Source organism: Geotrypetes seraphini, chromosome 8, assembly GCF_902459505.1.
Source record: "Geotrypetes seraphini chromosome 8, aGeoSer1.1, whole genome shotgun sequence".
NCBI lineage: Eukaryota > Metazoa > Chordata > Amphibia > Gymnophiona > Dermophiidae > Geotrypetes > Geotrypetes seraphini.
Genome location: NC_047091.1, coordinates 7260483 through 7288298, shown reverse-complemented (window position 1 = coordinate 7288298; position 27816 = coordinate 7260483). Strand labels below are relative to the sequence as shown.

The 27816-nt window shown below is 43.0% G+C and overlaps 1 protein-coding gene across 1 annotated transcript in view; it reads left to right on the top strand.

The window, feature by feature from the left end:
- The window catches only part of OPRD1 (opioid receptor delta 1), a 51632-nt gene extending 30458 nt beyond the window's left edge, over positions 1-21174 (top strand). Inside the window, exons 2-3 of the mRNA XM_033956397.1 lie at positions 17754-18106; positions 19699-21174. Coding sequence (XP_033812288.1) covers positions 17754-18106; positions 19699-20231 — 886 coding nt within the window. The 3' untranslated portion in view covers positions 20232-21174. The remainder of the gene's footprint in view (positions 1-17753; positions 18107-19698) is intronic.
- Positions 21175-27816: the final 6642 nt, after the last annotated feature.

The window sequence follows — 27816 nt, the reverse complement described above, 5'->3', positions numbered from 1 at the left end:
CACTGGGCTACCATTCCACCTCCATACATCAGGGGGTGCCAGCCCAAGACAGAGCAGACTACATGTCCCAGACCGCACTAGGCTTTACAACTCAGTGCTCATCTATCTTAACAAGGTAACCCTGCTGAGTTGGGGAGGGGGGGGAGGCAAGGTTCAACAGGGAAGTGTTTATCTGCCACAGAGGAGGCTCATTGGAGAGAGGTCCCCATGAAAGAGAAAAGTCTCCAAGGAAGGAAGGAGTCCCGGGGAGAGAGAGAGAGACTTCCCCTTTCCTAGCTGTAGGCTGAGGGAGCCTTGGAAAGGTTTGGGATGTTTGCAAGAACTGAAGTAGGGTAAGCCAAGCCCATAAGGAAAATAAATGTGGAAGGGACTTAAGGCTATGAAAAACTAAGCAACTGTTTGTGCCTTGCCTGAGTTGGTGAGGAAACAGACTCAGGTCTCTAGAAAATTGAAAAGCTTTCTTGTTGCTGCACCTTTTTACAGTGGTTGTTTGGGCTGTTTTAAGTGCATGTGGATAGTATTCCGGGTGAGTCTGGCCTGGGCTCTGCCACAGTGCCTGTTGCCCAATTAAATATTATTTTGAGCAATTATTGAGCCTAGTAAGGGTATTTTGCCAATTAACTGCCCCCCCCCCTTTTTTAATTAAACCGCGTAAGCGGTTATTAGTGCAGGGAGCTGTGCTGACTGCTCCGCGCTGCTCCTGACGCTCATAGAATTCTAACATTCTAACATGTCTAACATTATGTGACCTGTAGAGAATTACTCACTCTATGCTTCTGGGGGCATTGTTTGTTGATTTTTTTTTTGGGGGGGAGGGTTGCTTTTGTAGACTATACATTTTCCAAAATTCAGAAAAGAAAATATCAGAATCCATCATCCTAGAAAAATGATAATGCATTGATTAAATATAACGAATCATACATAGCCTACATCAAGGAAGAAGAGTGAATACATTTTTAGTTTCAGTTCAAAGATTTTATTGATTTTGCACAAAAGTAGAGAACACAAATGATATCAAAGACAGAAGAGTGAATAAATTTAAATAGAACCCCCCCAAAATTGAAAAACTAAAAGTCAAAAATGTAAACAATGACACTCAGAATAACCTTTATAACTCCTAAACAGCCAACCCAGTCAAAACATTAATTACCGTGATCTTGAATAACTTTCTCAAGATGTAATGGATCAGAAAAAAATGCATTGTGTCCCCTGAAAGGGAATATAGCACTTAACATGGTAATTGAAGGGAAAAAAATTAGCTCCAATAGTTCCAAGCCAAAAAGGTTTTTCTCAACACTTAAGAACATAAGAATAGCCTTACTGGGTCAGGCTAATGGTCCTTACGGTGGCCAATCCAGGTCACTAGTACCTGGCAAAAACCCAAATAGTAGCAGCATTCTGTGCTACCAACCCCAGTAGCCCGACCTCATGGTGGCCAATCCAGGTCACATGAATGGTCCTTGATATTTCTGGGAAATTTTTGAATAATCTTACACGAAATAACATGGATAAGTCAGCAGTTATGAGAGCTTATTTTAAGAAGAATTCCCCTTCTAGGTTTATATGAGGCTAAAGCTACAGCCTCGGCACCCTAAGGTTGTGGGTTCAAACCCACGTTGCTCCTTGTGACCCTGGGCAAGTCACTTAATCCCCTCATTGCCCCAGGTGCATTAGATAGATTGTGAGCCCACCAGGACAGATAGGGAAAAATGCTTGAGTGCCTGAATAAATTCATGTAAACTGTTCTGAGCTCAGAACAGTATAGAAAATTGAAGAAATAAATAGTGTGAAGAGTTTCAGCCTCTGATAACCAGAGCTGGTATTGTGACATCATAATGCTTCATTCCACCAATAAGAGCCAACCTCATCAGTGATGTCACAATGGCCTGATTGGCCTATACTTGACTCACTTATACTACATTTTGATTTCTAGAGTGGTGCAGTGGTTACAGCTACAGCCTCAGCACCCTGAGGTTGTGGGTTCAAACCCATGCTGTTCCTTCTGACCCTGGGCAAGTCACTTAATCCCCCCATTGCTCCAGGTACAATAGATCGATTGTGAGCCCACCGGGACAGACGGTGAAAAATGCTTGAGTGCCTAAATAAATTCATTTAAACTGTTCTCAGCTCCCCTGGGAGAACATTATAGAAAACTGAGTAAATAGCCAACTATGTGCCAGTGTGAGAAAGATTGTTCTGTGCTCTTTTTTTACTACTGGCTGCAATGTCAGTCCTAAGTGCGAGCGCAGGTGTAGCTATGGGACTCGAATGTACGGGAACACACTGAGGGCATTAAGGAAGAATGAATGATAGACGTGGAGCTGCAGTTATTGCCCTGATGCTCCTGACCGTTTACAGGCACATTTATTTAACGAAGAGTTGGATGGCTTCCATTAATGAAGCTCTTAAATCAAAGCAGAAGTAACTCACATTCAGTGCCATTAGAGAGAAACCATGGTGTCCGGACAGCTAATTGCAGACAAGACAAGCGCGTCCAGAAAACTGTGTGGTTACAGCTCAGCCTCAGACTGCAGACTTTAGGAAAAAACCAACAGAAAAGTCCTCTTCCTTTTCATGCTGAAGGAACGGCAGGAAGGGTCCAGGTTCCAGTCAAGTCATAAGAACATAAGCAATGCCTCCGCTGGGTCAGACCTGAGGTCCATCGTGCCCAGCAGTCTGCTCGTGCGGCGGCCCAACAGGTCCAGGACCTGTGCTGTAATCCTCTATCTACACCCCTCTATCCCCTTTTCCAGCAGGAAATTGTCCAATCCTTTCTTAAACCCCAGTACCGTACTCTGCCCTATTACGTCCTCTGGAAGCGCATTCCAGGTGTCCACCACACGCTGGATAAAGAAGAACTTCCTAGCATTCGTTTTGAATCTGTCCCCTTTCAACTTTTCCGAATGCCCTCTCGTTCTTTTATTTTTCAAAAGTTCGAAGAACCTGTCCCTCTCTACTCTTTCTATGCCCTTCATGATCTTGTAAGTCTCTATCATATCCCTTCTAAGTCTCCTCTTCTCCAGGGAAAAGAGTCCCAGTTTCTCCAATCTTTCTCTATCTATCTCTCTATTTCTGTCTCTCTCCCTTTCTCTCTCTCTTCTGTCTCTCTCCCTTTTTCTTTCTATCTTTCTCTCTTTCTCTTTCTCTCTCTCCCTTTCTCTCTCTCTCTCTGTCTTTCTGTCTCTCTCCCTTTCTCTCTCTCTTTCTATCTCTCTCTCTGTCTCTCCCTATTTCTCTCTGTCTCCCTTTCTCTCGTTCTGTCCCTCTCCACTCTCTCTATGCCCTTCATGACCTTGTAAGTCTCTATCATATCCCCTCTAAGTCTCCTCTTCTCCAGGGAAAAGAGACCCAGTTTCTCCAATCTCTCAGCGTATGAAAGGTTTTCCAAATCTTTTATCAGACGTGTCGCTCTCCTCTGAACCCTCTCGAGTATCGCCATATCCTTCTTTAGGTACAGCGACCAGTATTGGACGCAGTACTCCAGATGCGGACGCACCATCGCCCGATACAACGGCAGGATAATTTCTTTTGTTCTTGTTGTAATACCCTTCTTGATTATACCTAGTCACTTCCCAACTAAGGGCTACATGCACAAAACTCTCCGATCTTGTACCAATGGTCGCTAAAACTGTTCGGCTGGTTTAGCAACCGATGGAATTTACCGACCCGATTCTCAAAACGGCTCACTGTGTGGTTTTCCGTGCGGCCGTATATTCTCAAATATTCTGGCATGCAAACAACCTCATTACTATTCAAACGAGGTCATTAATATTAAAACCAGCCCATACCGACCCCAAAAAACAGACAGGTCTACCTGTTTTTTCCTTTTTTCTTTTTTTTTTCCTATGGGCACAGGTGTGTGTGTGTGTCCCATACAAAAAAAAAAAGAGAGGAAAGCCCACTCCCTCCTGCTGCTGTGAAACCCCTCCACAGCAGCCAAACTGTACCCCTCCCCCGCCACCCCAGCAGGACCCCCCTCACTGCACTTCAATAAAAATTGCCAGGAGGGATGCCCACATCCCTCCTGCTTCCGCGAACCCACCCTGTTAAACTGACCCCCCCACCCCCCACCAGGACCTCCCAAACCAACTCCTCCTCTCCTCTTCCCCACTTTATGAAAAATTGGCAGGAGGGATGCCCACTCCCTCCCACCACTGGATGCCCCCCCCCCCGAACCTCCTCTGTTCCTTTAAATTATGTTGACAGTAGAAAGGATGGCCAGTCCCTCCGGCTCGCAGCACCGCCACTACAAAGCGGCATGCCTTCCCAGTGCATCTTGAGATGCATGGGGAGGGGCCTAAGGGCCTGATTGGCTCAGATGTCTAAGGTCCCCAGTGTCCTAGTATCAGGTAAAACCGGGCCTAATATACCTGCACCTATTTTGCTATTTGAGTGTAGTAATATGACATCACACATACACACACAAGAAGTCCCAGCTAGATCCCAGAGTGTGTGTGATGTCATCCTCTCTTCTCGTATCAAACATGGCTGCCCCCAGGAGTGTGAACAAGACAAGTCTAAAAAAATGAGACCATGCAAAGCATAACCATCACAGTTTTTGACTGCTAGAAGGCTCGAAAACACTGCACGGCCCAGGCAGAAACAGACTTTCTAACATGACTTCGGTGTTCTCACCTACCATTTATAAAATTCAGTAATGTTTCTGACATCGCCGTGCGGAGCGGTAAAATTCATTGTGGACACAAATCGATTTGTACTTGTTGAGATGTGTTTTAGAAATTGCCTTTCAAATGAGGCAGATTAAGGCTTAGCAGAATTCATGTGGCAGAAATGGAGTTACGGATGAGGAAACTGCTGATCAACATCAGATGACTCACGCTGAAAGAAGGCTGACATATAGTAATGTAACATAGGCATGCTGCACACAGCCAGGCTTCCCATTATACACTTCCATAACAACAACATTATGGGAACAAAAGGCCACAACTTGATTAAAAACAAGAATAGCTTTACAGGGTAAGACCAATGGTCCATCAAGCCCAGTAGCCTGTTCTCACGGTGGTCAATCCAGGTCCCTAGTACCTGGCCAAAACCCAAGGAGTAGCAATATTCCATGCTACTGATCCAGGGCAAGCACTGGCTTCCCCCATGTCTTTCTCAATAACAGACTATGGACTTTTCCTCCAGGAACTTGTCCAAACCTTTCTTAAAAACAGCTACACTATCTGCTCTTACCAGATCCTCTGGCAACGCGTTCCAGAGCTTCTCTGAGTGAAAAAATATTTCCTTCTATTGGTTTTAAAAGTATTTCCCTGTAACTTCATCGGGTGTCCGCTAGTCTTTGCAATTTTTGACGGAATGAAAAATCGATCCCCTTGTACCCGTTCTACTCCTCTCAGGATTTTGTAGAATACACCTAAAAGAGATGCATGCGTAAATTCTAATTATTGCTGACAATTACTTGTTAGTGGTCCATTATCGGTGCTGATTGCATCCTTAATCAATTGCGTTGCACACGTAAATAGGGCAAGTGTCCAGATTTGCACATGCAACAACCCAAAGCGCCGGTATAGAATCTGGGGGAGAGTGTATGAATTTCTTGACATAGCGTAGCTGAGTGGCTCTTAATCTAGAGGGAAAGCTAAGAATGAAAATAAAGGACCTGTGGGACTGATGTTCAAAAAAGGCTGAGCTCCTATATTTATCCAACTAAGTTAGGGCCCCTTTTATAAAGCCGTGGTAGCGACGCGGCCACGGTAAATGCTCCAAAGCCTGTAGGAATTGAATGGGCTTTGGTGCATTTGCCAAGGCAGCATTGCAACGGTCCTTATTTGTGCTCTGTTTTCAGCCAAATTCTAGTTGAAAATATATCTTCTTAAAAGTTAGGCTTATTAATTTAGGCTTGCCATTCATTTGTCTAGATTTATGAATCTAATTTATGAGCCTAGTGTTAAAAGTCAGGACTGAACACCTATCATCTTCACCTCCCTAAATTCACCTCTCTTGCCAACCGCTTTTTATGCCCCTAAATTTAGAAATTTAGTGAAAGTTTTTGAGTATAAATTTAGGCCACAGGTGTCAAACTCAAGGCCCGTGGGCCGAATCCGGCCCGCCTGGCACTTTTGTGCAGTCCGCGGTGCAATGCAGCGTTTTCATTGCCGCCCCCCATTGCTTCCTCCTCCTCACTGCTGCAGTGTGCACAAAGCCGCGGGCGGTGGCTGCGGCTTCTACGCACGTCCTGCACCTGAACTGGAAGACTTCTCTATGACATCACAACATCGGAAAGAATGCTTCCAGAAGAGGCGTGGGATGTGCGAGGAACTGTTGTCCATGGCTTTGTGCACACTGCGGTAGTGAGGAGGAGAAACTGGCCAGAAGATAACACCGGCGGTGGCAATGAAAACGCCGCATCGCACTGCGGGCCACATAAAATGACCAGGCGGGAGCCGGCCAGAAGATAAGATTATAGGGAGATCCCTATTGAGGCACAGCATGGAGGGAGGAAAACAACAAAGGTAGGGGGAATTATTTTATTTTCAATTTAGTGATTGAATTGTGTCAATTTTGAGCATTTTAATCTGTTGTCTATATTTTGCAATGTTCAGGAAGAAATGCATTTATTTCTGTTTCTCTGGGGGTTGTACTGCATGCAGAGTCTTGAATCTTAGGGTTTCCTGTGTATATATTAGTACTTTTTTGTTTTTGGTCCCACATTTATCTGTGTTCTGGTAGGAATGAATGTTGAGAAGCATACAGTGTGCTTTTGTGTAGTTTAATTTTGTGGTTAACCATTATGTGTTGTTAATAAGATTATATTGTGTATATATATGAAAAATGAATGGAAAAAATGGTATTACAATTATTACTATACTTCTCCCTCCGTATTCACGGTCTCAGCATTTGCGGTTTCGATTATTCACGGTTTTTAGCTTGCTGGCTCCTCCCCCCAAATTACATCAACTTGCATAGAGAAATCGCTGATTCCAAGCGTTTACAGTGAAAATCGCTGATTCCCAGCGCTTTCTTCACCGTGTTTTGCCTCTCCTTCAGGAACAGGCCAGGTCTCCCACCATGTTATTCGCGGTTTCGCTATATTCACGATGGTTTTTCATAGAAAACAGCGAATAACATACGAAAAAGTTATTCGCGGTTTTTCTCTATTTGCGGTTCTCTTAATCCCCTATCACAGCGAATACGGAGGGAGAAGTGTATTATGGGGGCGGGGTTTCGGGGGAGAATGGGCGGGGTCTGGCCCGCAACTTAGCCTGTGTTTTGGATTTCAGCCCCTTAATGTGACTGAGTTTGACACCCCTGATTTAGGCAATCCAACCTTAGTAAAATTTTAAAGAGGCCTATTCAGGGTATCAGGCCTTATATATATATATAAAAAAAAAAAAACATGTTATACAGAAGCCTAGGAGATGAGGGCAGATAAAGATCATATGGGCCATCCATATCATCTGCTATTTCCTCCTTCCCCTAAGAGGTCCCATATGCCTGTCCCATGCTTTGTTGAATTCAGACACAATCCTCATCTTCACCTTCTCCACCAGGAAGCCATTTTACGCATCTACCGCCCTTTCCACTAGAAGTATTTCCTTAGGCTACTTTTGAGCCTGGCTCCCCTTGAACTTCATCTTATGCCCTCTCATTCCAGAGTAGGGTTGCCAGATTTTCCAATGGGAAAATCCAGACCCCTAGACCAGCCCCCAGGCCTACCCAGTTACACCCATCCCCGCCCTGTAATGCCCTAATCCCGCCCCCCAGTCCCACCCTACCACCCCCCCTAACCCCCACCCCTGCTGCCTGCTCTCATCAGACACGATTTGAGGGGGCTTTTCAAAACCAGGACAAAGTGCCGGGTTTTGAAAAGCCATCCGGACCCCCGGATGTGTCCTCAAAAGGGGAACATGTCTGGGGAAATCCAGACGTTTGGTAACCCTATTCCAGAGCTTCCTTTCAGTTGCAAGAGACCTACCTCAAGTGCATCTATGCCATGGAAATATTTAAATGTCTCAATCATATCCCCTCTCTCTTGTCTTGTTGATGATCTCATTCCTATGGATCTCAATTACTATTTTGCTATGAGGACAGGCTTCCTATAATATTAAGTGCCTCTTTGGGCCTAATTTGCAGATCTGTTGTCTCATTATTTGTCTGTGGGGCTACAACTTAGTAAAGCAAGTCTCTTCATTAAAGGGATGTACGATACACAAGCGATATTAATGTGAAAAGCTAACAAAGGCATAGGGAGAAATCTGTCCTTGGTATAATGTAATAATTTTCAGCTTTAGGACAGCGCAGAGGGTTTGGCATATCCCTTTACACGTAATGCCATTTTGGGTTACGGAGAGGCTAGGTTTGCACCACTGCAGTTCCTCAAGCAAAAGTGCTTTGCCTGGCTGGCTGTTTGCAGTTTTACTTCTCCGGGTGGCAGGTGGCGTGCTCCACCGCACTAGAAGAATAGTAGCCAGCCAGCTGGCTCTCATTTGACGATCCGGCAGCTCAGGTCTCCAGGGCAGTGTCTCTCACTCCGTGGTTCAGTCAGTCCAACAGGGTTTGCAAATGGAATGCAGTAGCTGATAACTGTGTAACCTTTTGCATGGTTAGAACATGCTAACTGCTTGCTAATTGACTGGTGATTGAAATGCCAGTGGGGTGTGGAATTCAGCTAATAACTGCAAGCTGTGTATTATACTAGACTGTCTCTACATGCACAGCACATAGGTCCAAGGTCAGCCATTATTAACTTCCAGTCTGTCTGCGTGCTCATTTGTTGCTACTGTTTGGGGTTTTTGCCAGGTACTAGTGACCTGGATTGGCCACTGTGAGGACGGGCTACTGAGCAAGATGGATCATTGGGCTGACCCATTATTCTTATTTTCTTATGTGAGCCAAGTATAGGACAATTAAGCCATTGTGACATCACTGATGAGGTTGGCTCTGAGGCACTGTGAAATGAGGCATTATGACATCACAATCTCAGCTCTGGAATGTTGCTCTCATTGGGGTTCCAGAATCTTGCTTACTCCTTGAGATTCTGGAATGTTGCTAATGTAATGTAATGTAATGTAATGTAATTTATTTCTTATATACCGCTACATCCTAATGTTTAGGTTTTGACCAGGTACTAGTGACCTGGATTGGCTACCGTGAGGATGGGCTACTACTGGGTTTGATAAACCATTGGTCTTGCCCAGTAAGGCTATTCTTATGTTCTTAAAGTCATCAACTCACTAGAGTTGGCCTTCGGCATACTTGCCTTTGACTATAGTTTACCTGTGAACTAGCTGTGTGGAAAGATTTGTCATCCAGGAAGCTATGTTTTTCATTTGACCAATTTGGTTCTGGTTCTCTTCTTTCTCAATACCAGAGCCATAGCCACAGGTGGGCTTTGGTGGCTCATGGTCCTCTCTCACTTTTGAGTCAGCCCCCCGTTCCCCCCTCAGTTGGCAGCAGTGGCACAGACCAATGAGGGAAGAGCTAGAGGTAGTGTCAATATCTGCTGCATGGATTAGTGCCCATCCATGTTAACCTCAGGACCCTCCAAACAATCCATCTGGAGGACACCATTGCTCAGTATCTAATATAATCTTGTCCACCAAGGCATGCCTACCCGACTGCCATTTTGGAGAAAGAAGAAGAAGCAGACCATTCTGACCCAGGAGAGGAAACATTGCTTACCAGTTGGTGAAGTTTGTGGTTTATACATCTACTGGTTCCATTGCCCTTATGTATGGTGAAACATCAGCTTTTAATCCCTGGTACTTTGTATATACAAATAAAGACTTTGATTGTGATTCTAAGGTCTACTTCTTCTTCCTCCATATTGGACCTAGTAGACCCCTTGCCTTGCTGTTTTCTAATTGCCTTTTTGGCTTTTTTTAACAGAGATTATTTGTTCATACAACTCAGATAAGCATACAGTTAAGATGGACTTATGCATAGACAGGAAAGGCCACTGCCTAGGGTACCAGATTTGGAAGGCATTAAATATTTGGACTGAAGATGACATATTCCTACTTATTTTGGGGTCATATACCCACACCACCTCCTTCCAATAAAGCCGCCAAGTTACCCATTTCCAAGAAAGAGATTTTAGGTCAGTTCTAGATTTCTGATAACTCTGTCCTAATGCATTATGGAACCTGCAGCACTGATTTTGTTAAGTTTTAAGAACATGAGAATATCCTTACTGGGTCAGATTAATCATCCTTTAAGCTTAGTAGCCCGTTCTCATGGTGGCCAATCCAGGTCATTAGTACCTGGCCAAAACCCAAGGACTAGCAATATTCCATTCTACTGATCCAGGGCAAGAAGTGGCTTCCTCTATAATAGACTATGGACTTTTCCTCCAGGAACTTGTCCAAACCTTTCTTAGAACTAGCTACGCTATCCGCTCATACCCCAACCTCTGGCAATGCGTTCAAGAGTTTAACCATTCTCTGAGTGAAAAAATTTTCCTCCTATTGGTTTTAAAACAGCGATCTCAAACAAGCAGCCCGCGGGCCGCATGTGGCTCTCCAGGTTTTATTTGCGGCCCGCGGTCTGGACGCAATCAACAGCATTTATCTTCCCCTTTCCCTTCCTTTTGGAGCAGCAGCGTGTCTGGCCGGCTCGTTCCGTTCAAAGCCGCAGGTTGGCGGCTCCTCTCGCTATCCACTCCTGCATCGGAAGCCTCTCTGACATCACAACATCAGAGAGGCTTCAGACGCAGGCGCGGATCTCGCAAGGAGCCGCCACCTGCAGCTTTGAACGGAACAAGCCAGGCAGACACGCTGCTGCTCCACAAGGAAGAGAACGGAAGGGAAGGAGAAAGAGAAATGCTTCTGCTACATAGGAAAGGGGGACCCTAGGGAAATGCTGCTGCTGCTGCTGCTGCTGTACAGGGAAAGGGAGAGGAAGGGAAAGGGGAAGAGAAATGCCTCTCCTGCTCAGGAAAGGGGGAAGGGAAATGCTGCTTCTGTTGCTGCTGCACCCAACTGGGGAAAGAGAGGGAAGGAAGGAGAAGGGAGAGGAGAGGAACAAGAGAAGAAGCTAAGTTCATGGGAGGGAGGGAAGGAAAGGAGATATCAGACCATGGAGGGGGAGGGGGAGATGCCAGGGCATGGGGGAAGGGAAGGAGACAGATGCCAGACCAGGGGAAAGGAAGGAAGGAGGGAGGAAGAGAAAGGAAGGAAAGAGATGCCAGACCATGGAAATAGGACGGAAGAAGAGAGAGATGGGAAGGGAAGGGAAGACATGGAAACGTAGATTTTGAAAAGAAAGCAGAAAAATTGAACATTAAGTTAATGCCAAAGATGGATGCAAGGCAGAAAGTGAAGACGGAGAGAAAAAGAGTCAAAGGACAAGAAGGCCCTGGAAACATAGTTGAAAGCACAGAAAAATAAAGTCACCAGACAACAAAGGTAGGGAAAATGATTTTATTTTCAATATAGTGATTGAAATGTGCCAGTTTTGAGAAAGAAAAGATATTAAACTTTATATGTGAGGGCTGCAGAAAAAATAGTTAATGTCTTATTAAAGAAATGACAATTTTGCATGAGGTAAAACTCTTTATAGTTTATATATCTTTCCTTTTAACTGTTAAAGGAAAGTTTTATAAACTATAGAGTTTTACCTCTTGCAAAATTGTCATTTCTTTAATAAGACTTTAACTATTTTTTTTGCGGCCCTCCAAGTACCTACTAATCCAAAATGTGGCCTCGCAAAGGGTTTGAATTTGGGACCACTGTTTTAAAAGTATTTCAATGTAACTTCATTGAATGTCCCCTAGTCTTTGTAATTTTTGACGGAGTGAAAAATCGATCCACTTGTACCCATTCAGGATTTTGTAGACTTCAACCATATCTCCCCTCAGTCGTCTTTTTTCCAAGCTGAAGAGCCCTAACCATTTTAGTCTTTCCTCATACGAGAGGAGTTCCATCCCCTTTATCATCTTGGTCGCTCTTATTTGAACTTTTTCTATTGCTGTTATATCTTTCTTGAGATACGGAGACCAGAATTGAACGCAATACTCCAGATGAGGTCGCACCATGGAGCGATACAGGGGCCTTATAACATTCTTAGTCTTGTTAACCATCCCTTTTTTAATAATTCCTAGCATCCTGTTTGCTTTTTTGGCCACCGCCACACATTGGGCGGAAGGGATTTACCCCAAAATTCTATAATGAGCCAATTAGCGCCATTAAATGGGTGTCAACAATCAATTATTAGTGCTAATTGGCAAAAATTTGAATTTATAATCACAAATTGCTAGGTGCCATTCTATAAACATGCGTGTGTATATGCAGATAACTGAAAAGGGGTGAAGAGGGGATATGATAGAGACTTACAAGATCATGAAGGGCATAGAGAGAGTAGAGAGGGACAGATTCTTCAAACTTTCAAAAAATATAAGAACAAGAGGACACTCGGAAAAGTTGAAAGGGGACAGATTCAAAACCAATGCTAGGAGGTTCTTCTTTACCCAACGTGTGGTGGACACCTGGAATGCGCTTCCAGAGGGCATAATAGGGCAGAGTACGGTACTGGGGTTCAAGAAAGGATTGGACAATTTCCTGCTGGAAAAGGGGATAGAGGGGTATAGATAGAGGATTACTGCACAGGTCCTGGACCTGTTGGGCCGCCACGTGAGTGGACTGCTGGGCACGATGGACCTCAGGTCTAACCCAGCGGAGGCATTGCTTATGTTCTTATGATCATAGGAGGGATATGAGTTGGTCAGGGGCATTCACTACAGATGCACACAGTATTAGAGAATGTAGGCTATCCATATCTAATTTAGGAACAAGGATTTATATCAGAGTTCAGTCGGTATAAATCCTCACATCCTACCACTACCACTGCTATCATTTCTACAGCGCTGCCAGATATGCACAGTTAAGAGACAATCCCCGCTCGATAGAGCTTGCAATCTAATCAAAACAGACAAATGGGACAAACAGGGGCTAGGGAATTTCTCACAAAGGGAATGATAAAGCAGACATCGGGTAAGCGTTAGGAGTTAAAAGCATCCTTGAAAAAGTGGGCTTTTAGCCTAGATTTGAGCACTGCCAGAGATGGAGTTTGACATACTGACTTAGGCAGTCTGTTCCAGGCATATGGTGCGGTGAGATAGAAAGGACGGAGTCTGGAGTTGGCAGTAGAAGAGAAGGGTACAGATAAGACACAACTGATGAATGGAGTTCCCGGGGAGGAGTATAGGGAGATATAACAGAGGAGAGAGACTGAGGAGCCGCAGAGTGGATGCACCTGTAAATCATGATCAGATTAGTTCAGTGGTTAAAAACTGTTTCCTAAAAGTTACGTCTTATCAGATCCTTATCAAAAGTCTTAAAACTAGATGATCTTAACATTCTCATTCACCCTTTTGGTCATTTCTAGGCTTGATTATTGCAATACATTGTATCATGGTACAACCCAGAAAGAAATAAGAAGACTGCAAAGTATATAAAATACAGCAATAAAAATTGTTACCAATTCCAAAAAATATGATCATGTCACAGCTCTGTTACAAAAAGCACACTGGCTACCAATCTCGCATAGAATAATTTATAAAATCGCACTGACAAACTAACGCACCAATATTTCTGGATCGTTTTCTGGTACCATATTTTCCAGTCAGGACACTCAGATCAACAGAACAACATCTGCGGACTATCCCTTCTTTAAAAGTAATAGGTACTGGGAGATCTACTATCTTCGGTTATAGCACCCCAGATCTGGAACAATTTACCAATTTACTTACGTGGTGAATCCTCACTAGAAAAATTTAAAAGCTCTTTAAAAAGTAACTTGTATAGGGACGCATTTGAGACATAGATAGCATCATTCTTCTATCATTAATGCTTAATTAATTTTAATCAGACTTTACGGATAGGTCGCAATCTCCTTTACTTTCTCCTCTAGGCTTAGCCATGCTTTCAAGATTATTTTTATTACCCTCCAGAGGGTTTTTCCCTAAATGCATCTTTATTTTCTTTAAAGATTGTAGTTCACCCTCTTTTCCAGTAATTATTTGTACGTATATGCTGTACTTTTATTTGTATAAAATTGTTTTATCGTTTGTCTCCTAATTTTAAACTGTCATACGCATTGAAGTATTTGACAATGCGTGTACAACAGGAAGTTGAGGTTGGTCCAAAACACTGCCGTCCGTCTCATCTTTGGCCTGAAGAAATGGGAACACATAACCCCTTTCTACCACAAGCCGCACTGGCTGCCGTTCGAATCCAGAGTCCTTTTTAAGTTCTCATGATTCTGCTACAAAACAATATTTGGTCTGTCACCGGATTATCTTTACCCCCCACTTCAACCTGAATTACAACAATAAGAGCTCCCGCAGAATAAACCTGTTCGCTTTTCCCTCACTGAAATCGTGTCATCTTAAAAGATTCTTCGAAAGGACCTTCTCTTTTCAAGCGGCCAAACTAAACTCATGGCTTGCCCAAATGGTGCTTGATGCCTCTTCTTATCTCAATTTTAGAAAACAGATTAAAACTCAACTTTTCAACAGACCAAAACCTTAACGTTCTCCATCGCTATCACTTCCCATTCTTTTAAGATTGTTGCTCCCTCCTATTGGCGTGTATGTACCTTTTTTTCCCTTCATTTAAATTATAGACGTATAACTTGTTTGACTCTACGATTGCTTTGTTATGTTCTTCAATTCCAACTACACTGTTTGTACTGCATTTAACTGTTCTGAACCGCCTAGAACTCCCTGTGTATGTCGGTATACAAAAATAAAATTATTATTATTATTATTATTATAAGAGAGGTCATATTGTTCTTAGTTGTCGTAGTCTGAAGAAGAATTTTTTGACTAGGGAGTTGATCTGATCTTTGAGGTCAATTGATAGTCGAGGGTGAAGCCTAGGATTTCCAAAGTTTTTTTTCAATTATGAGGATCTCGCCAGTGGACAGTACCAGATCTTTACATGGAAGTGAGTTATAGTCCTCAAACCAAAGCACTTTGGTCTTCTATTTATTAAGTTTGAGAAAGTTCTTTTGTATCCACCTGCTCAGGACCTCTATGGTCCTTACTAGGTCGTGTAGGGTGGCCTCAAAAGAGTCTCTGGCTACACAAAGATATCGTCCACATAAGAAAATCCCTAACCTTTCCAATATCTCACTCTCCAGTCCTGCCCATGGGCGCCAAACTCTTAAATGTAGCCCTGTGTGCTGTACAACCTATCGTTCAAACATTTCTTCTGCTCACGCTAGCAAGCAGAAGCTAACATAAGGCTTCTCTGATCTGTACTTCCCAGAATTCCCCCTGGGTGCAGTAATCTAATTTTTGTGAACTATTTGAGATCTCCCGGCACCTTCTTATTGCTTCTTTCCCATTGCCCTCATCCACACATCCTCTTTCGCCACCAGCAAACTTGCAAAATGAAGCCTCAGATGATTTCCTAGTTGAAGTGAGAGATAATTAGGCACCAAAGAAAGTAAATTAGAACAGCGGGCTACATGAGTAACACATTTCCAAATGGCTTCATGTGTGCTTTTGCACACTGAAAAATATTACCTTGAAAATTAAAGTTGCTCAAGGAAGTTACTTTTGCCTTTATTAACGTTTCTCTTTCTTCTGTCTTGAAAGAACCTTTTGCAGCCGTCTTTCTCATTTCCAGCCCCTTAGAGCAGTCTCCCAGGGCTGTAACAGCAGAAGTCAATTGCTTCAGTTAATAGGACAGAACAGTTAACTGCAAAGCATACAAAATGAACGCTCAAGTCCTCAATTGTAGGTCTCTCAGGTATTTTGCTAATTTTCAGATGTCTTTGTTCCATTAAAAAATGTACCATTGCTTGAACAACCAAATGGTGATTGGAGGGCGGCCATCTTAGTTAAAGAAAACCCTACGGTCTAATGGGGGGAAACTCAGTAAATGGCATTGGGAGCCAAGATGATCCACGCTACGCTAGTATTCTGTAACGGGCACTCTATGTGAGATGACCTTTACAGAATACTCAGGATATTCTTTATATCATTGGTAGCAAGTCTATTCGTTCAGTGATACATATATCATGATAGTGTTCTTCATATGAATAATATAATTACTGGTACATATTAATAAGGACCCCCGAGGAAGGCTACCACTAGCAGAATATCAACTGGAAAAATTAAAAATAATACCAAATGCAAATAATTTTTGTGCCTATTTGCGATGCAATTGTACTCTGAAATGCCTCCCATGAAGGAACAAACCAGCTCAGAATGTCCCCGTTCTGGCTGAAACCATCGTCAAACCTGAGCCAAGTCCTGAACAAAAGGAGTTGAGGTCCTTCTGTCTTTGGCTTCTTTCCCCAGCATTTCTCAAACCCACTCCTATTCTCTAGTCTATCAGCTCTTCGGAGCTTGCTCTGGATCTGTTCCCTGGGAAGCACGGCATCAGGATTTCCACCAGATGAATATAAATCTGTACCTATATATGTAGAAATACCGAATAAATGGGGGGTTTTTTGTACATGACTTACAGAAGGAAGTGCATTCACCAGAAAGCTGAGTAAAGCAATTAAAATGAGAAGAACTTTGTGTAGCTTTCTGAGGAACTAACCAACACGGAGGTGTTTCGTGAGATTTCAACCCACACACACTCCAAGGGTGACCTACTAAGTTAATTTATTTCAATTAGCTGTTAAAAAACCCGGGGATTGCATTAATTTTGATTAATACACAGTTTGTCCTAGGCATAATGCATCCCTTGTTGCGTGAGTGCACGGAGGCAGGGTTGGTGATTGTTTATGCAAGACAGCCTCTTCACTTTCAGCCAATCAGAGTGCATTAATCAAGAGCATGCAACCTTGTGATCTTAAGAGTTAAACTAAGTCACAGGTAATTTGTGGGCTATAGAGTTCCACAGGCAACTTGCAGGAGGTCTCAGCTTAAACGCTAACAAATATTGACCCAAATCCTTGCTATAATTCCCCCTGCCGTTAATTTAATTCTTTAGCGTTGAAAAAAAAAACCCTGTCCCCTGCTGACAAGTGCCAATATGTTAAAGAACTCTGTAGAATTTTTGAAAAAGATGTTTTATAAAAATTAAAAAGCTATCGACAGACAATACGTTCACTTAAAACATAAATCTCCTTACAGAAACTTATATGCAAGCTTCTTCCTATCTCTTCTGTTCCAACATTTGACATAATTATTTTTAGATCTTTTGGTTTTACCTGATGCGTTCACTAAGGATCAGAAAAAGTTGTTGGACATGTTAATTGCGTTAACGATTCAAATGATCTTGTCTAATTGGAAGTCCGCTAACCTACTTAATGCTACATTTTGGTGTGCCACTGTTATGATGACGCATTATGAATATTTGGCGACTAAGAATTCTCTTGTCAGATACAAAATCGAGATTTGGTTGCCTTTGGCTGATGGTTTTTCGGCTATTACTGGTTCCAGCTTTATTTGTTCTCCTCCTTATCATAAGGTATTTGTACTTTGTTATCTAACTGTTCACTCATGTGAAATTGTAGTATTTGATTTTGTTGCAGACGATATATCAATATGCAAATCCTTACTTTACGGTTGTTTTGTTACACTGTTTTTTGGACTTGGTAGTAGGCATGATTTTACTTACTGGTTTGTGCCTCTATGTGCCTATTTTACTTTGGTCAAGATTGTGTGTACCATCATTTTTCAAACATGGTATATGACCTGTATTTTCTTTGGATGTTTGTATTGTTATATTAAAATGCTAATAAAGAGAATTAAAAATGAAAATGAAAACATAAAATCTGATTGATTATATGAAATGACGTGCTTATTTTAAAAATTGTGTTGACAGATACACCAAAATGAAGACTGCCACCAACATTTACATCTTCAATCTGGCACTGGCTGATGCCCTGGCAACCAGCACCTTGCCGTTCCAGAGTGCCAAATACCTCATGGAGACGTGGCCCTTTGGGGAGCATCTCTGCAAGGTGGTCCTGTCCATTGACTACTACAACATGTTCACCAGCATCTTCACCCTCACCATGATGAGCGTGGACCGCTATGTGGCCGTCTGCCACCCTGTCAAGGCGCTGGACTTCCGCACACCCATGAAGGCCAAGGTCATCAATGTCTGCATCTGGATTCTCTCCTCCATTATTGGTGTCCCAATTATGGTCATGGCAGTTACCAAGACGGACAAGGGTAGGAGGAGATCCACTTTTTCCTCTTCCATCCTCTAAATCAAAGGACAAACCTACCAGTCTAGTTTTCAAGATATCCTCAGTGAATATGTAGGAGACCTCATGCATATTCATTGTGGATTTCCTAAAAATCTCACTGACTTGCCTCCAGATTCTATAGAGGGCTCCTCAAAATTGGGCGCCAGAATCTGAGTGTGCGGGGCAGATGTGGATGCAAATTCATGAGTTAACGAGATGTCAGTTATTGATGTTAATTGACACGAATTTGGATTTGCGTGCCAATCTTCCTGTGTGCTTTTCTATAACACCGTGTGCATAAAGGCCTGGATTCTCTATCAGGCGCCGATATCAGTGGCTGCTGCTCACATGTTAGTCATGCAATGGCGCCCTATAGAGAACCGTGCCTCCGTAAAAGATAGGCACCGGAAATGTAGGCCAGCGTTTTCTGGGCCTACATTTATGGCGCCTATCTTTGTCATGAATCACGCCTACATAGGCTTTTTAGGACGCCTAATGCTACTTCTGGTGTTAGCCACACCCATAGTGGCATTTAGTGTCCTAAAGCACCTATGTAGGCATGATTCTGGTACATATTATTTAGGTGCCAGTAGGCGCTTTCATGGTGTTATTCGTTGCTGTTTTAAATGGCGCTTATAAGGCACCTACTGGCACTTACATTTAGGTGCCGTTTCTAGAATCTCCCCTAAATTATCTTGTGTGGCCCCCAAAAGTGGTGTGGTCATGGGAGGAGCATGGGCAGGTCAAGGACACCCCCCCCCCAAATATAGGTACAGTGTTATAAAATAGTAAGGTTATCTGTCCAACTTGTGCACTAGGATTTATGCCATGTTATAGCAAGTGTAAGTCCTCACACCCAAAGTTGGGTGAGGTTAGGTATGGTTGCCAGATTTTACTGTAGTAAAATCTGAAACCCTAGACCTGCCCCCCAGGCCCACCCACTTCCATCCATCTCTGCTACAATCACTACCTTACACCAGAGTTTCTCAACTCAGTCCTGGAGTACCCCCTTGCCTGTCAGGTTTTCAGGATATCCACAATGAATATGCATAAACTTGATTTGCATACACTGCCTCCATTATACACAAATTTGTTTCATGCATATTCATTGTGGCTATCCTGAAAACCTGACTGGCAAAGGGGTACTCCAAGACCGAATTGAGAAACACTGCCTTACACCATTGAACAGCTGTGAAAGTGAGCGATGAACTTTCCAGTAACAGAAAGTAAACATCTCTAGATTCAGAGACATCTTGATTTTAAAATGATTTTCGATAAAGAGTCATGTCCAAGACAACTTTGCCACCTCCACTTAAAAAGAGGCATGTTACTTATTTCAACTTCTTTTCGCAAAGAGAGAGTTGAAGTGAAGGAGTTTCTATAAATTGTGGCTGCTGGAAACTGGGAGGTTTTGAGAGGGCTTGATCACTCTACATGTCTTACCCGTTTTAGGCTTCCAGCAAGCACCAATTATTAGCCACTATGGCGCATCAGATTCTGGAACAGATGGAGCCCCACTCCCCAACATGGATGTTCTTATGTTCAAGGAAGTCTTTTTTGTTTCCTCTCTCGCAGCTGGAACGATCATCTGTACCCTCCAGTTTCCCAGCCCCGACTGGTACTGGGACACGGTGACCAAGATCTGCGTTTTCATCTTTGCCTTCGTGGTGCCCGTCCTGGTAATCACAGTCTGCTACGGCCTGATGATCCTCCGTCTCAAGAGCGTGCGTCTCCTCTCAGGTTCCAAGGAAAAAGACCGTAACTTGCGCAGAATCACCCGGATGGTGCTGGTGGTTGTGGCAGCCTTCATCATCTGCTGGACCCCCATCCACATCTTTGTCATCGTCTGGACTCTGGTGGACATTGATAAAAAGAATCCCTTTGTGGTCGCCAGCTGGCACTTCTGCATTGCCCTGGGCTACACCAACAGCAGCCTCAACCCTGTCCTTTATGCGTTCCTTGATGAGAATTTCAAGAGATGTTTCCGAGAGTTCTGCCTACCCTTCCGCTCAAGCATAGAACAGAATAGTTTCACCCGGGCTAAGAATGCTACAAGGGAGCGGGTGTCCACCTGCACCCCGTCAGAGGTCATGAACAAGCCGGTATGACTAGGCATGGACAACCGCCAACGCAGTTCCCGCTGCAGGGTGGAAGATGAACTTCAATCAGAAATTACCCAAATCAGCACCACGGAATTTTAATCCAGTGACTTGGGCGGAGGGGGATAGGGAAAAGGAAACCTCAGTAATATTTTCTTTTGATTGGATTCATTTTTTAAAGAATTAAATATTCTAAAGACTTCCTATGGGAGGATTGATATATTTAACAGAGTTCCAATGGAAGATAAAAAGAAACAGAAACAATTTATAAAGAAAGATAAAGAAGAATTAAAGACAATTTAATATTAACAGTAAATCAGAAAAAAAAGACTGCTGCCTTTTAGATTTTGGACAGCCAAAGACAGATTTTAGTGGATAAAAAAAGGAACAGAATTGGAAGAAGCAAGATAAACTGATCTCTCAAAAAGTGGCAGAGGAGAACATTTCTGTAATCGCTCATCAATTTACAACAGAGGAGAAGGAGAACAGCAAGATTTTTGCATTTAAGGGAAATGAAAGGTGAGCCGCAGAACCCAATAAGCTTTTTAGATCATGACTTTCTTTAAGAAAGCAAAAGTTGCAGAATGAGGAGGAGAAAAGAGCATTTGGTGAGATCCAAAGCTCTCGGGAAACCGAAAAAGTAATTTCTAGAAGGAGATCAGGATAAGACCCCATCCTCACCACCAGAGCATTCAGCCACCAAAGGTGTCCAGAAACCCTATTCAGAGGGGTAGCGGATGAGAGATCCCTCATCTTTTATTTCATGCAATATGAGAAGCGCAACATTTTAGGATCCATATAGGTCTGGGAAAAACTTCCTAGGCAATACCTTGTGGTTTTTAGCATATTACAACTAAAGATGCCCAGTATATTCTGGTGAATTACAATCAATATTAATAACAGAATAATACCCAAACTGCAAATTACATAATCGGAAGTAGCTTTTTAAGTCATCAAATATTTTGGAAACAGATTGCATGGTCAGGTAAGATTTTACCGAATGATTTGAAAATGGGACTTCTGTGGCTTTAGAAAATATTTGTACCGCCGAGTCATAGACAATTTGTTTGTGGGTCCCCTAAAGGAATTGATTTTAGAGAGACTTCATGTCACATGTAAGTGATGATTGTAGAAGAGGCAGTATTTGCGCATATTTGAAAGTGGCGTGCAAAGAGCTGAAGGGAACATGTGCATTTTCTATTTTGCAAATGAATGCACATCTAAAATATTTCCCCCATCAGCGCTTATATTTGCTCCAAGTCAGCTGACTGCTCATGTGGGACTGTAGTTTGGAAAAGAGTTTGAACAGGGAATAATATTTACCTCTCTGGCACTGTTCCCTCTAAACCAGACGTCTCTCAAACATTTTAAACTCCTGGACAGCTTACAGCAGGTTTCAAATAATATCTGGACTCGCCAAGCCTCCTTATTCAGCTAGTTCTGAGAACAGGGACGGGCTTCCTGCCTACCTTCCCTCTGCCCAAGCGATCTGTGCAGCCTGTGCTTGGTGGGTCCAGATATTATTTGAATCCTGCTGTAAGCTGTCCAGAGGGAAAAGCCCTAGAGGAACAGATGTCCAGTATTCAGAGGAGAATATTGCAGCCGCTGAAGAGGTAGAGCCTATGGACTTTGAAAGTGCTTATCCTGAAAGCTTAGAGGCAGAAGAAGAAATGATTTAGGACCTAATTGTTTAAAGGAACTGAGAGTTGCAGCTAAGCTTGGTCTCTACTGCCCCTCTTTCCTTTTTCAGATAGCCTTCTCAAGCGGCATAGGTGTCTTCTATTGGTGCCAGGGTGACTCTTCTAGAACATTCCCGCTGTGCTGCTGGCTGGCTTACAGAGTCCCCTGAAGAAGGCATATCCGTATGCCAAAACCTGGATCCATGTGGGGACAATATGCATTTTAAAGAATAAATACTATTTGATTGAGAGGACATCGCTCCTGCCTTTCCTTTGGTCTATTACTACAGTATGGCAAGATTTTCTCTTTGCTTGTTTGGTTGGCCTAAGGTTAGCCCCCATATCTAGAATTTCCCCAACAGTTTTGCAAAAACCTACTTATTTGTCTAAATGGTGGTGTTCACATGGGAAGGTAGGAACATTTCTCACTATACAAAATTCTGTGTGATGCTGCTCTGTGGGCTTTATGTGCCATTAAATACACATATTTGTGCGTCTTTATGTGTATTTTACAAAAGGATCTGTATTTAGCAAGCCTTTTGTAAATTACATTGCAAGTGTTGAAGAACCTCCTGACCTGGACAATCTTTCTCATATACAAAATGGGGCTGAAAATGTATCAACACCTGCAAAGGAAGATGGATTCTCAGGTGCGATCATTGTGGTAGAACCTCACAGTGGCAGACCTGAGTTCATCTTTTGGTTTTCAAATAATTAAAGTCTCGTGGCTGATATGTGAAAATGTTGCCTTGAAGTGCTGATGCTCATTCAGATATTAAAAAAACTCCATTCAGATCATATTGTTATATTAAAGTCATTCATAATTTAGTTGCTTTATTAAAATAGCATATGAGCATCAAGAGGGAGGCACCGCCTACTCATGAAAGAATCTTCCACAGACCACAGGCAGTACTGGAACGGCCATCGTGAGGCTCTTTAATTCCAGTTTTGGAAGGCTACAAAATTGATCTAGTCTTTGTGGTATTATCTACCATGAATATTCAGCAGCTTTATCTACATGTTCCTTCTGAGATCAGGCATATTTGGTAGCCCTGAAACCTGCCCCCTCTTTTACAAAGGCGCGCTAAGGTTTTTAGCGCGCGCTAAATATTATCGCATGCTGAACACACGCTAAACGCTAATGCGTGCATGTTATCCTATGGATTAGCATTAGCGGTTAGCCCGTGCATTGATTCAGCGTGCACTAAATCCACGCTAAAAAGCTTAGCGCGGCCCTCAAGGAGGGGACATGGAGAACTATATTTGGCCTAGAATTTTAACCTATACGCCAGACGTTCTCAACTCAGTTTTCTGGTCATACCGAGCTAGTGAGATTTTCAGGAAATTTACAAATTAATATGCTTGCAATAATTTGTATGTAGTGGAAGAGATGCATGCAAATTTATCGCATGCATATTAATGATGGATAGCCTGAAAATCTGGCTGCTTGGGTATGTCCTGGCTGAGGACCAAGCTGAGAACCAACTGCTGATGTTAATTGAATACAGAGGTAATCTATAAGTGACGGCAGGGATTTCTGTTGAATCACATTTACCATCAGAAGCCATCGTAGAATTTCCTCCAGCAGCGAGTGTGACGCAGCCCTGACAAAGCAGTCGTGAATGTTGAAAAATGTTTGGTTGATGCCACCCCCGTGGCCTTTTTCTAATTATCTCATTTCCTTTTTCCTAAGATCCAAGTGTAGGGTTTGAGCTATAATTTGAGAATGGTCCTTCCTTGGTCTTGTGGTTGAGAGTGACAACTTCTACAACAGAACAGGGGGAAAAGGGCTAATACCCTATCTCCTCCACTGGAGACAATAAATCATTTGGATCCTGGTCAAAGTGGAAGGACTAAACCACACATTTAAAACAAAACAAAAGAAAAAAAAATGCAAATTATATAGCAACAGAGGTAGGAAATAAAAAAATGAGGTGTTGACAGCTGAGTTAGTGTAGTCTTTGTCAGAAGTTTCTCGAAGACAACCTTCGTCAAGATTATCACAATGAAGATACCTGAGAGAAATTTGCATTCTCTAGGTTTCCGAGGAATGCAGATCTATCACATGCATATTCTTTATTCATATCCTGAAAACCAACCCTGTTAGGTGTGTGGCCAGGTCAGAGTTGGGAAACACTGAGCTAGTGGACATCACAGGCAGCTGAATGCTCTGGTGGTTAATTTTTTTTTTTTTTTTTTTTTTTTTTTTTTTAATGCAATGCAGTTTGCCAAATGGGCAGATCCAGCGTTATCTCTCTTAGGTGTCGACAATTGTTGAAATTTGGTGTTGGAACCCAGGGTTTTCCTTTTAAGAGACTAAAATGAGAGTAAACCTTCTCACCAGCCATGTGCTAAATTCTTCTGTCCATGCAGTGCCCTTATTAGAAGAAACATGTCCTTTGGATGTCTTGGAATCGCACTGCGTATAATGAGCAAAGTGCACCCAATCTATCTCTCTCTTCTTGCTGCCTAGCCTGAAGTTGCCAGGGGAGGAGAAGATGTCCACAAATTTCTGTGGAGAAAGACCCAGGACAGGCGGCTGCCTCGAAGCGACTTATACATATGTACATTACCAACAGGAAGCAGAGCACAGCTGCTTTCATGCTGTGGCAATTTCAGGAGCCGATGGTTATAATGTCATTTCTGGGAGGTGTGACTGATTGATATGTTCTTCAGGGACACTACATTTTTCAGGGGGCTTTTATAACTGCATTAAGTATTGCCTTAGTCAAAGCAAAATGAAAACCTATGAATGTGGAAAGGGCGGAGCCGTCTCAGCAAGTCTAGAGATGTGGTCGCAAACCCTCGGTCAACGTGGCACAGCAGTCTCCAAGCAAAACGGCACATTTAGGGAACTGGAGAGACTCAAGGGAGGCGTCATGGACATGGGGGGTTTCTAAAAGTACCAAGTAGACTCTTGCATCTTATTTGAACTTGGGCCAGTTGAATGCGCTATCGAGATATCGGAAAATGCTGCAGCTGAGCTTAAGAACAGCGATTCTGCAACAAGGCGCCATGCCCATGCCTCACGTACATAGCGCCTATTTTTTTGAAGGCCGCCTCAATTTTTAGAGGCATCTTGTTGCAGAATCGCGCTTTCTTCATAGGCGCCTATTTTTCAATCCGTGCTGATTAAAAAGCTTAATTGAGCTTGTTCTTCAATTTAGATAGGCTCCTATGTAGATGGGCGCCTCCGAAAGAGTTGCCTAACTTTAGGCGTTGGTTACAGAATTTGGGCCTTAATGCCTACCAGCACCTAAGAACGCTTAGGCACTGCTAGGTGCGATTCTATAAATGGCGTCTAGCGGTTGAATGACAACCATGCAAAATGGTGCCTAGGAGTTAAACGCTGTTTATACAATCGGGGCCCAAGAGTCCCTTGCTCATGCGACCCCCCGTATGAGCTTGAGAAGACAAGCAAGGCCAAGTACGACAAAGCACTTGTCTAGAACACGTTGTTGCTGCAGAAATGATATTGTGCCAAAACCGTAGACGTATAATAGTAATATAGTCGATGACGGCAGATAAGGACCCACACGGTCCATCCGGTCTGCCTAACACGATAAATTAATTAAGTTGGATGTAATACTGCAGAAGTGTTCTTGATTTGTCCGTGCTGTTTTCAGGGCCCCAGTGCCGGAGTTGCTGTCCAAGCTCACTAGAGCAAAAAAGACAATCATGGGAGGGTGAACTTGGTGGATTTATATTTCTACAGCTCTTGTGTCGTCTTGTTTTCGAATTTTTTGAGGTGTTGTAGCACCTACCTTACCATTCAGTTTAAGTCATAGAGAAGCGGTTTGCATATATAGCCAATAGCACGGAGCGCAGCCTTCACGGTAATTGATTATATCACAAACATCCACTGAGCAATGACACATTTACTGTTCATGAGTCCCAGCAGGTGAAAGCTGTATTGTTTTGGAATTAAACTTTTGGATCTAGTTTCTAAGGGTTAGTGGTTCCATTGTTAAGGTTTGAGCATAGCTAGATAAGTTTGCATCCATCCAGCACTGTGAAAACTGCTCTATTGCCAATGGCTGGCCAGTCAGGTTATATGAAGGATTTCCTTATAATGCACTTGCCCAGAGGATATGGAAACTGATTTGTCCAGGACTGCTGTGAGGAGGCAAAACTGGAGAAAACCATTAGTAAAAAGGCCCCGTTTCCCCAAAAAATAAGACCGGGTCTTATATTAATTTTTGCTCCAAAAAATGCAATAGGGCTTATTTTGGGGGCATGTCTTTTTTTTTTTTTTTTCATGTGCAACAATCATCTCTCCCTTCCTCTCCTCCAGCCCAATTCTTCCTCGTTCCTTACCCCCCCCCCATGTGCAGCATCTTTCCTCCCCTCTCACTCATCCTCTTGTGCAGCAGAACCCCACCGACCCTCCCACTGTGAGATCGACATACCATACCTCTGAGGCCTCCAAAAACAGCAGCGTTGGCAGCGCTTTGAATGGGCTGCTTCTTGGCCTTCCCCGCCGGGGCCTCCCCTCTGCCGCATCACCGATGATGTCATTGCAAAGCTGCGCACGCGTTTTTAGCACCGGCCGCCACAGTAACAGCTTGGACGCTCATAGGAACTCTACGAGCGTGGCAGCCGGCGCTAAAAACGCTAGCACGGCTTTGGAAAGGAGGGGGTTTAGGCGGTTGCCTAGGTAGTTAGCAGTCTGAATATCATCACTAACCGGCAAAGTCGCCGTTCCATCCTAGCTCTGTCCCGGCCTGCCCCTAGCCTTGCCGGTTAGGCGGTGACCAGTTAGCAGGAATATTCGGCAACACCATCCTGTTCAGTGTTGCTTAATATCCCCATAATTTAATTCAGTTTCAACATTTCTAGTCCACACTGCACTATTAACATTCTAGAAGGATTACAACCCCAGTTATAAATTTATGTTATTAATTTTACATAAGTAAATTACTAACAGCAATTAATATGTTACAATAAGATTCTGAACAGAATAAATGGAAAGCAAAGTACATCAGCAGAGGAAACTAACAGCAGAAGGAATGGCAGATGACTGCCACTCTTTGGGCACCACTCCCCCCCCCCCACCCCCCAACCAGTGGCATTGAGGTACATCTCAAAGGACACAACTTACCAGCTCTTGGGCTGAAGAAAGGTTGAGCAGACACCTGAGTAGGTCACCAATGAAGGCTAAAGCGAGCCATAAAATCAACCAGGAGCAAAAGCCAAGGGGAAAGAGAAGCAAAAAAACAATGTAGAAAAAAAAAAGGTTTTAAACTTTTTTAAAAAAATATTTATTTATTGGGATTTATTAACCACCTTCATGAAGAGATTCACCCAAGGCGGTGTACAGCAGGTATAATTCAGCTTAAAACTTTCAATTGTTAACAGCATAACTGTAATAAAAAGATCAAATAAAATGAACGAGGTAGAGTTCAAAATCGGCAAATTGAAATTTAATAATAGGACTACCATGAAACAGTTCAAACTGGAATTCAAATAAGAGAGACATGACGCTGATGCTTTTCTATGATATAGCTTATCCTAGAGCGGAGGGGGGTCAAATGCAGATATTAGATGGGGACAAGACGGGTAGTAACAAAAATAATATACTCTGAATAGAAAGTATCTCTCTCTCTCTCTCTCTCTATTTCTGTCTCTCTCTTTCTTTCTTTCTTTCTCTTTCTCTCTCTCTCTCTCTCTCTCTTTCTCTCTCTTTCTCTTTCTCTCTCTTTCTTTCTCTCTCTTTCTCTCTCTCTCTCTCTCTCTCTCTCTCTCTTTCTCTCTCTTTCTCTTTCTCTCTCTTTCTTTCTCTCTCTCTCTCTCTCTCTCTTTCTCTCTCTTTCTCTTTCTCTCTCTTTCTTTCTCTCTCTTTCTCTCTCTCTCTCTCTCTCTCTTTCTCTCTCTTTCTCTTTCTCTTTCTCTCTCTTTCTTTCTCTCTCTTTCTC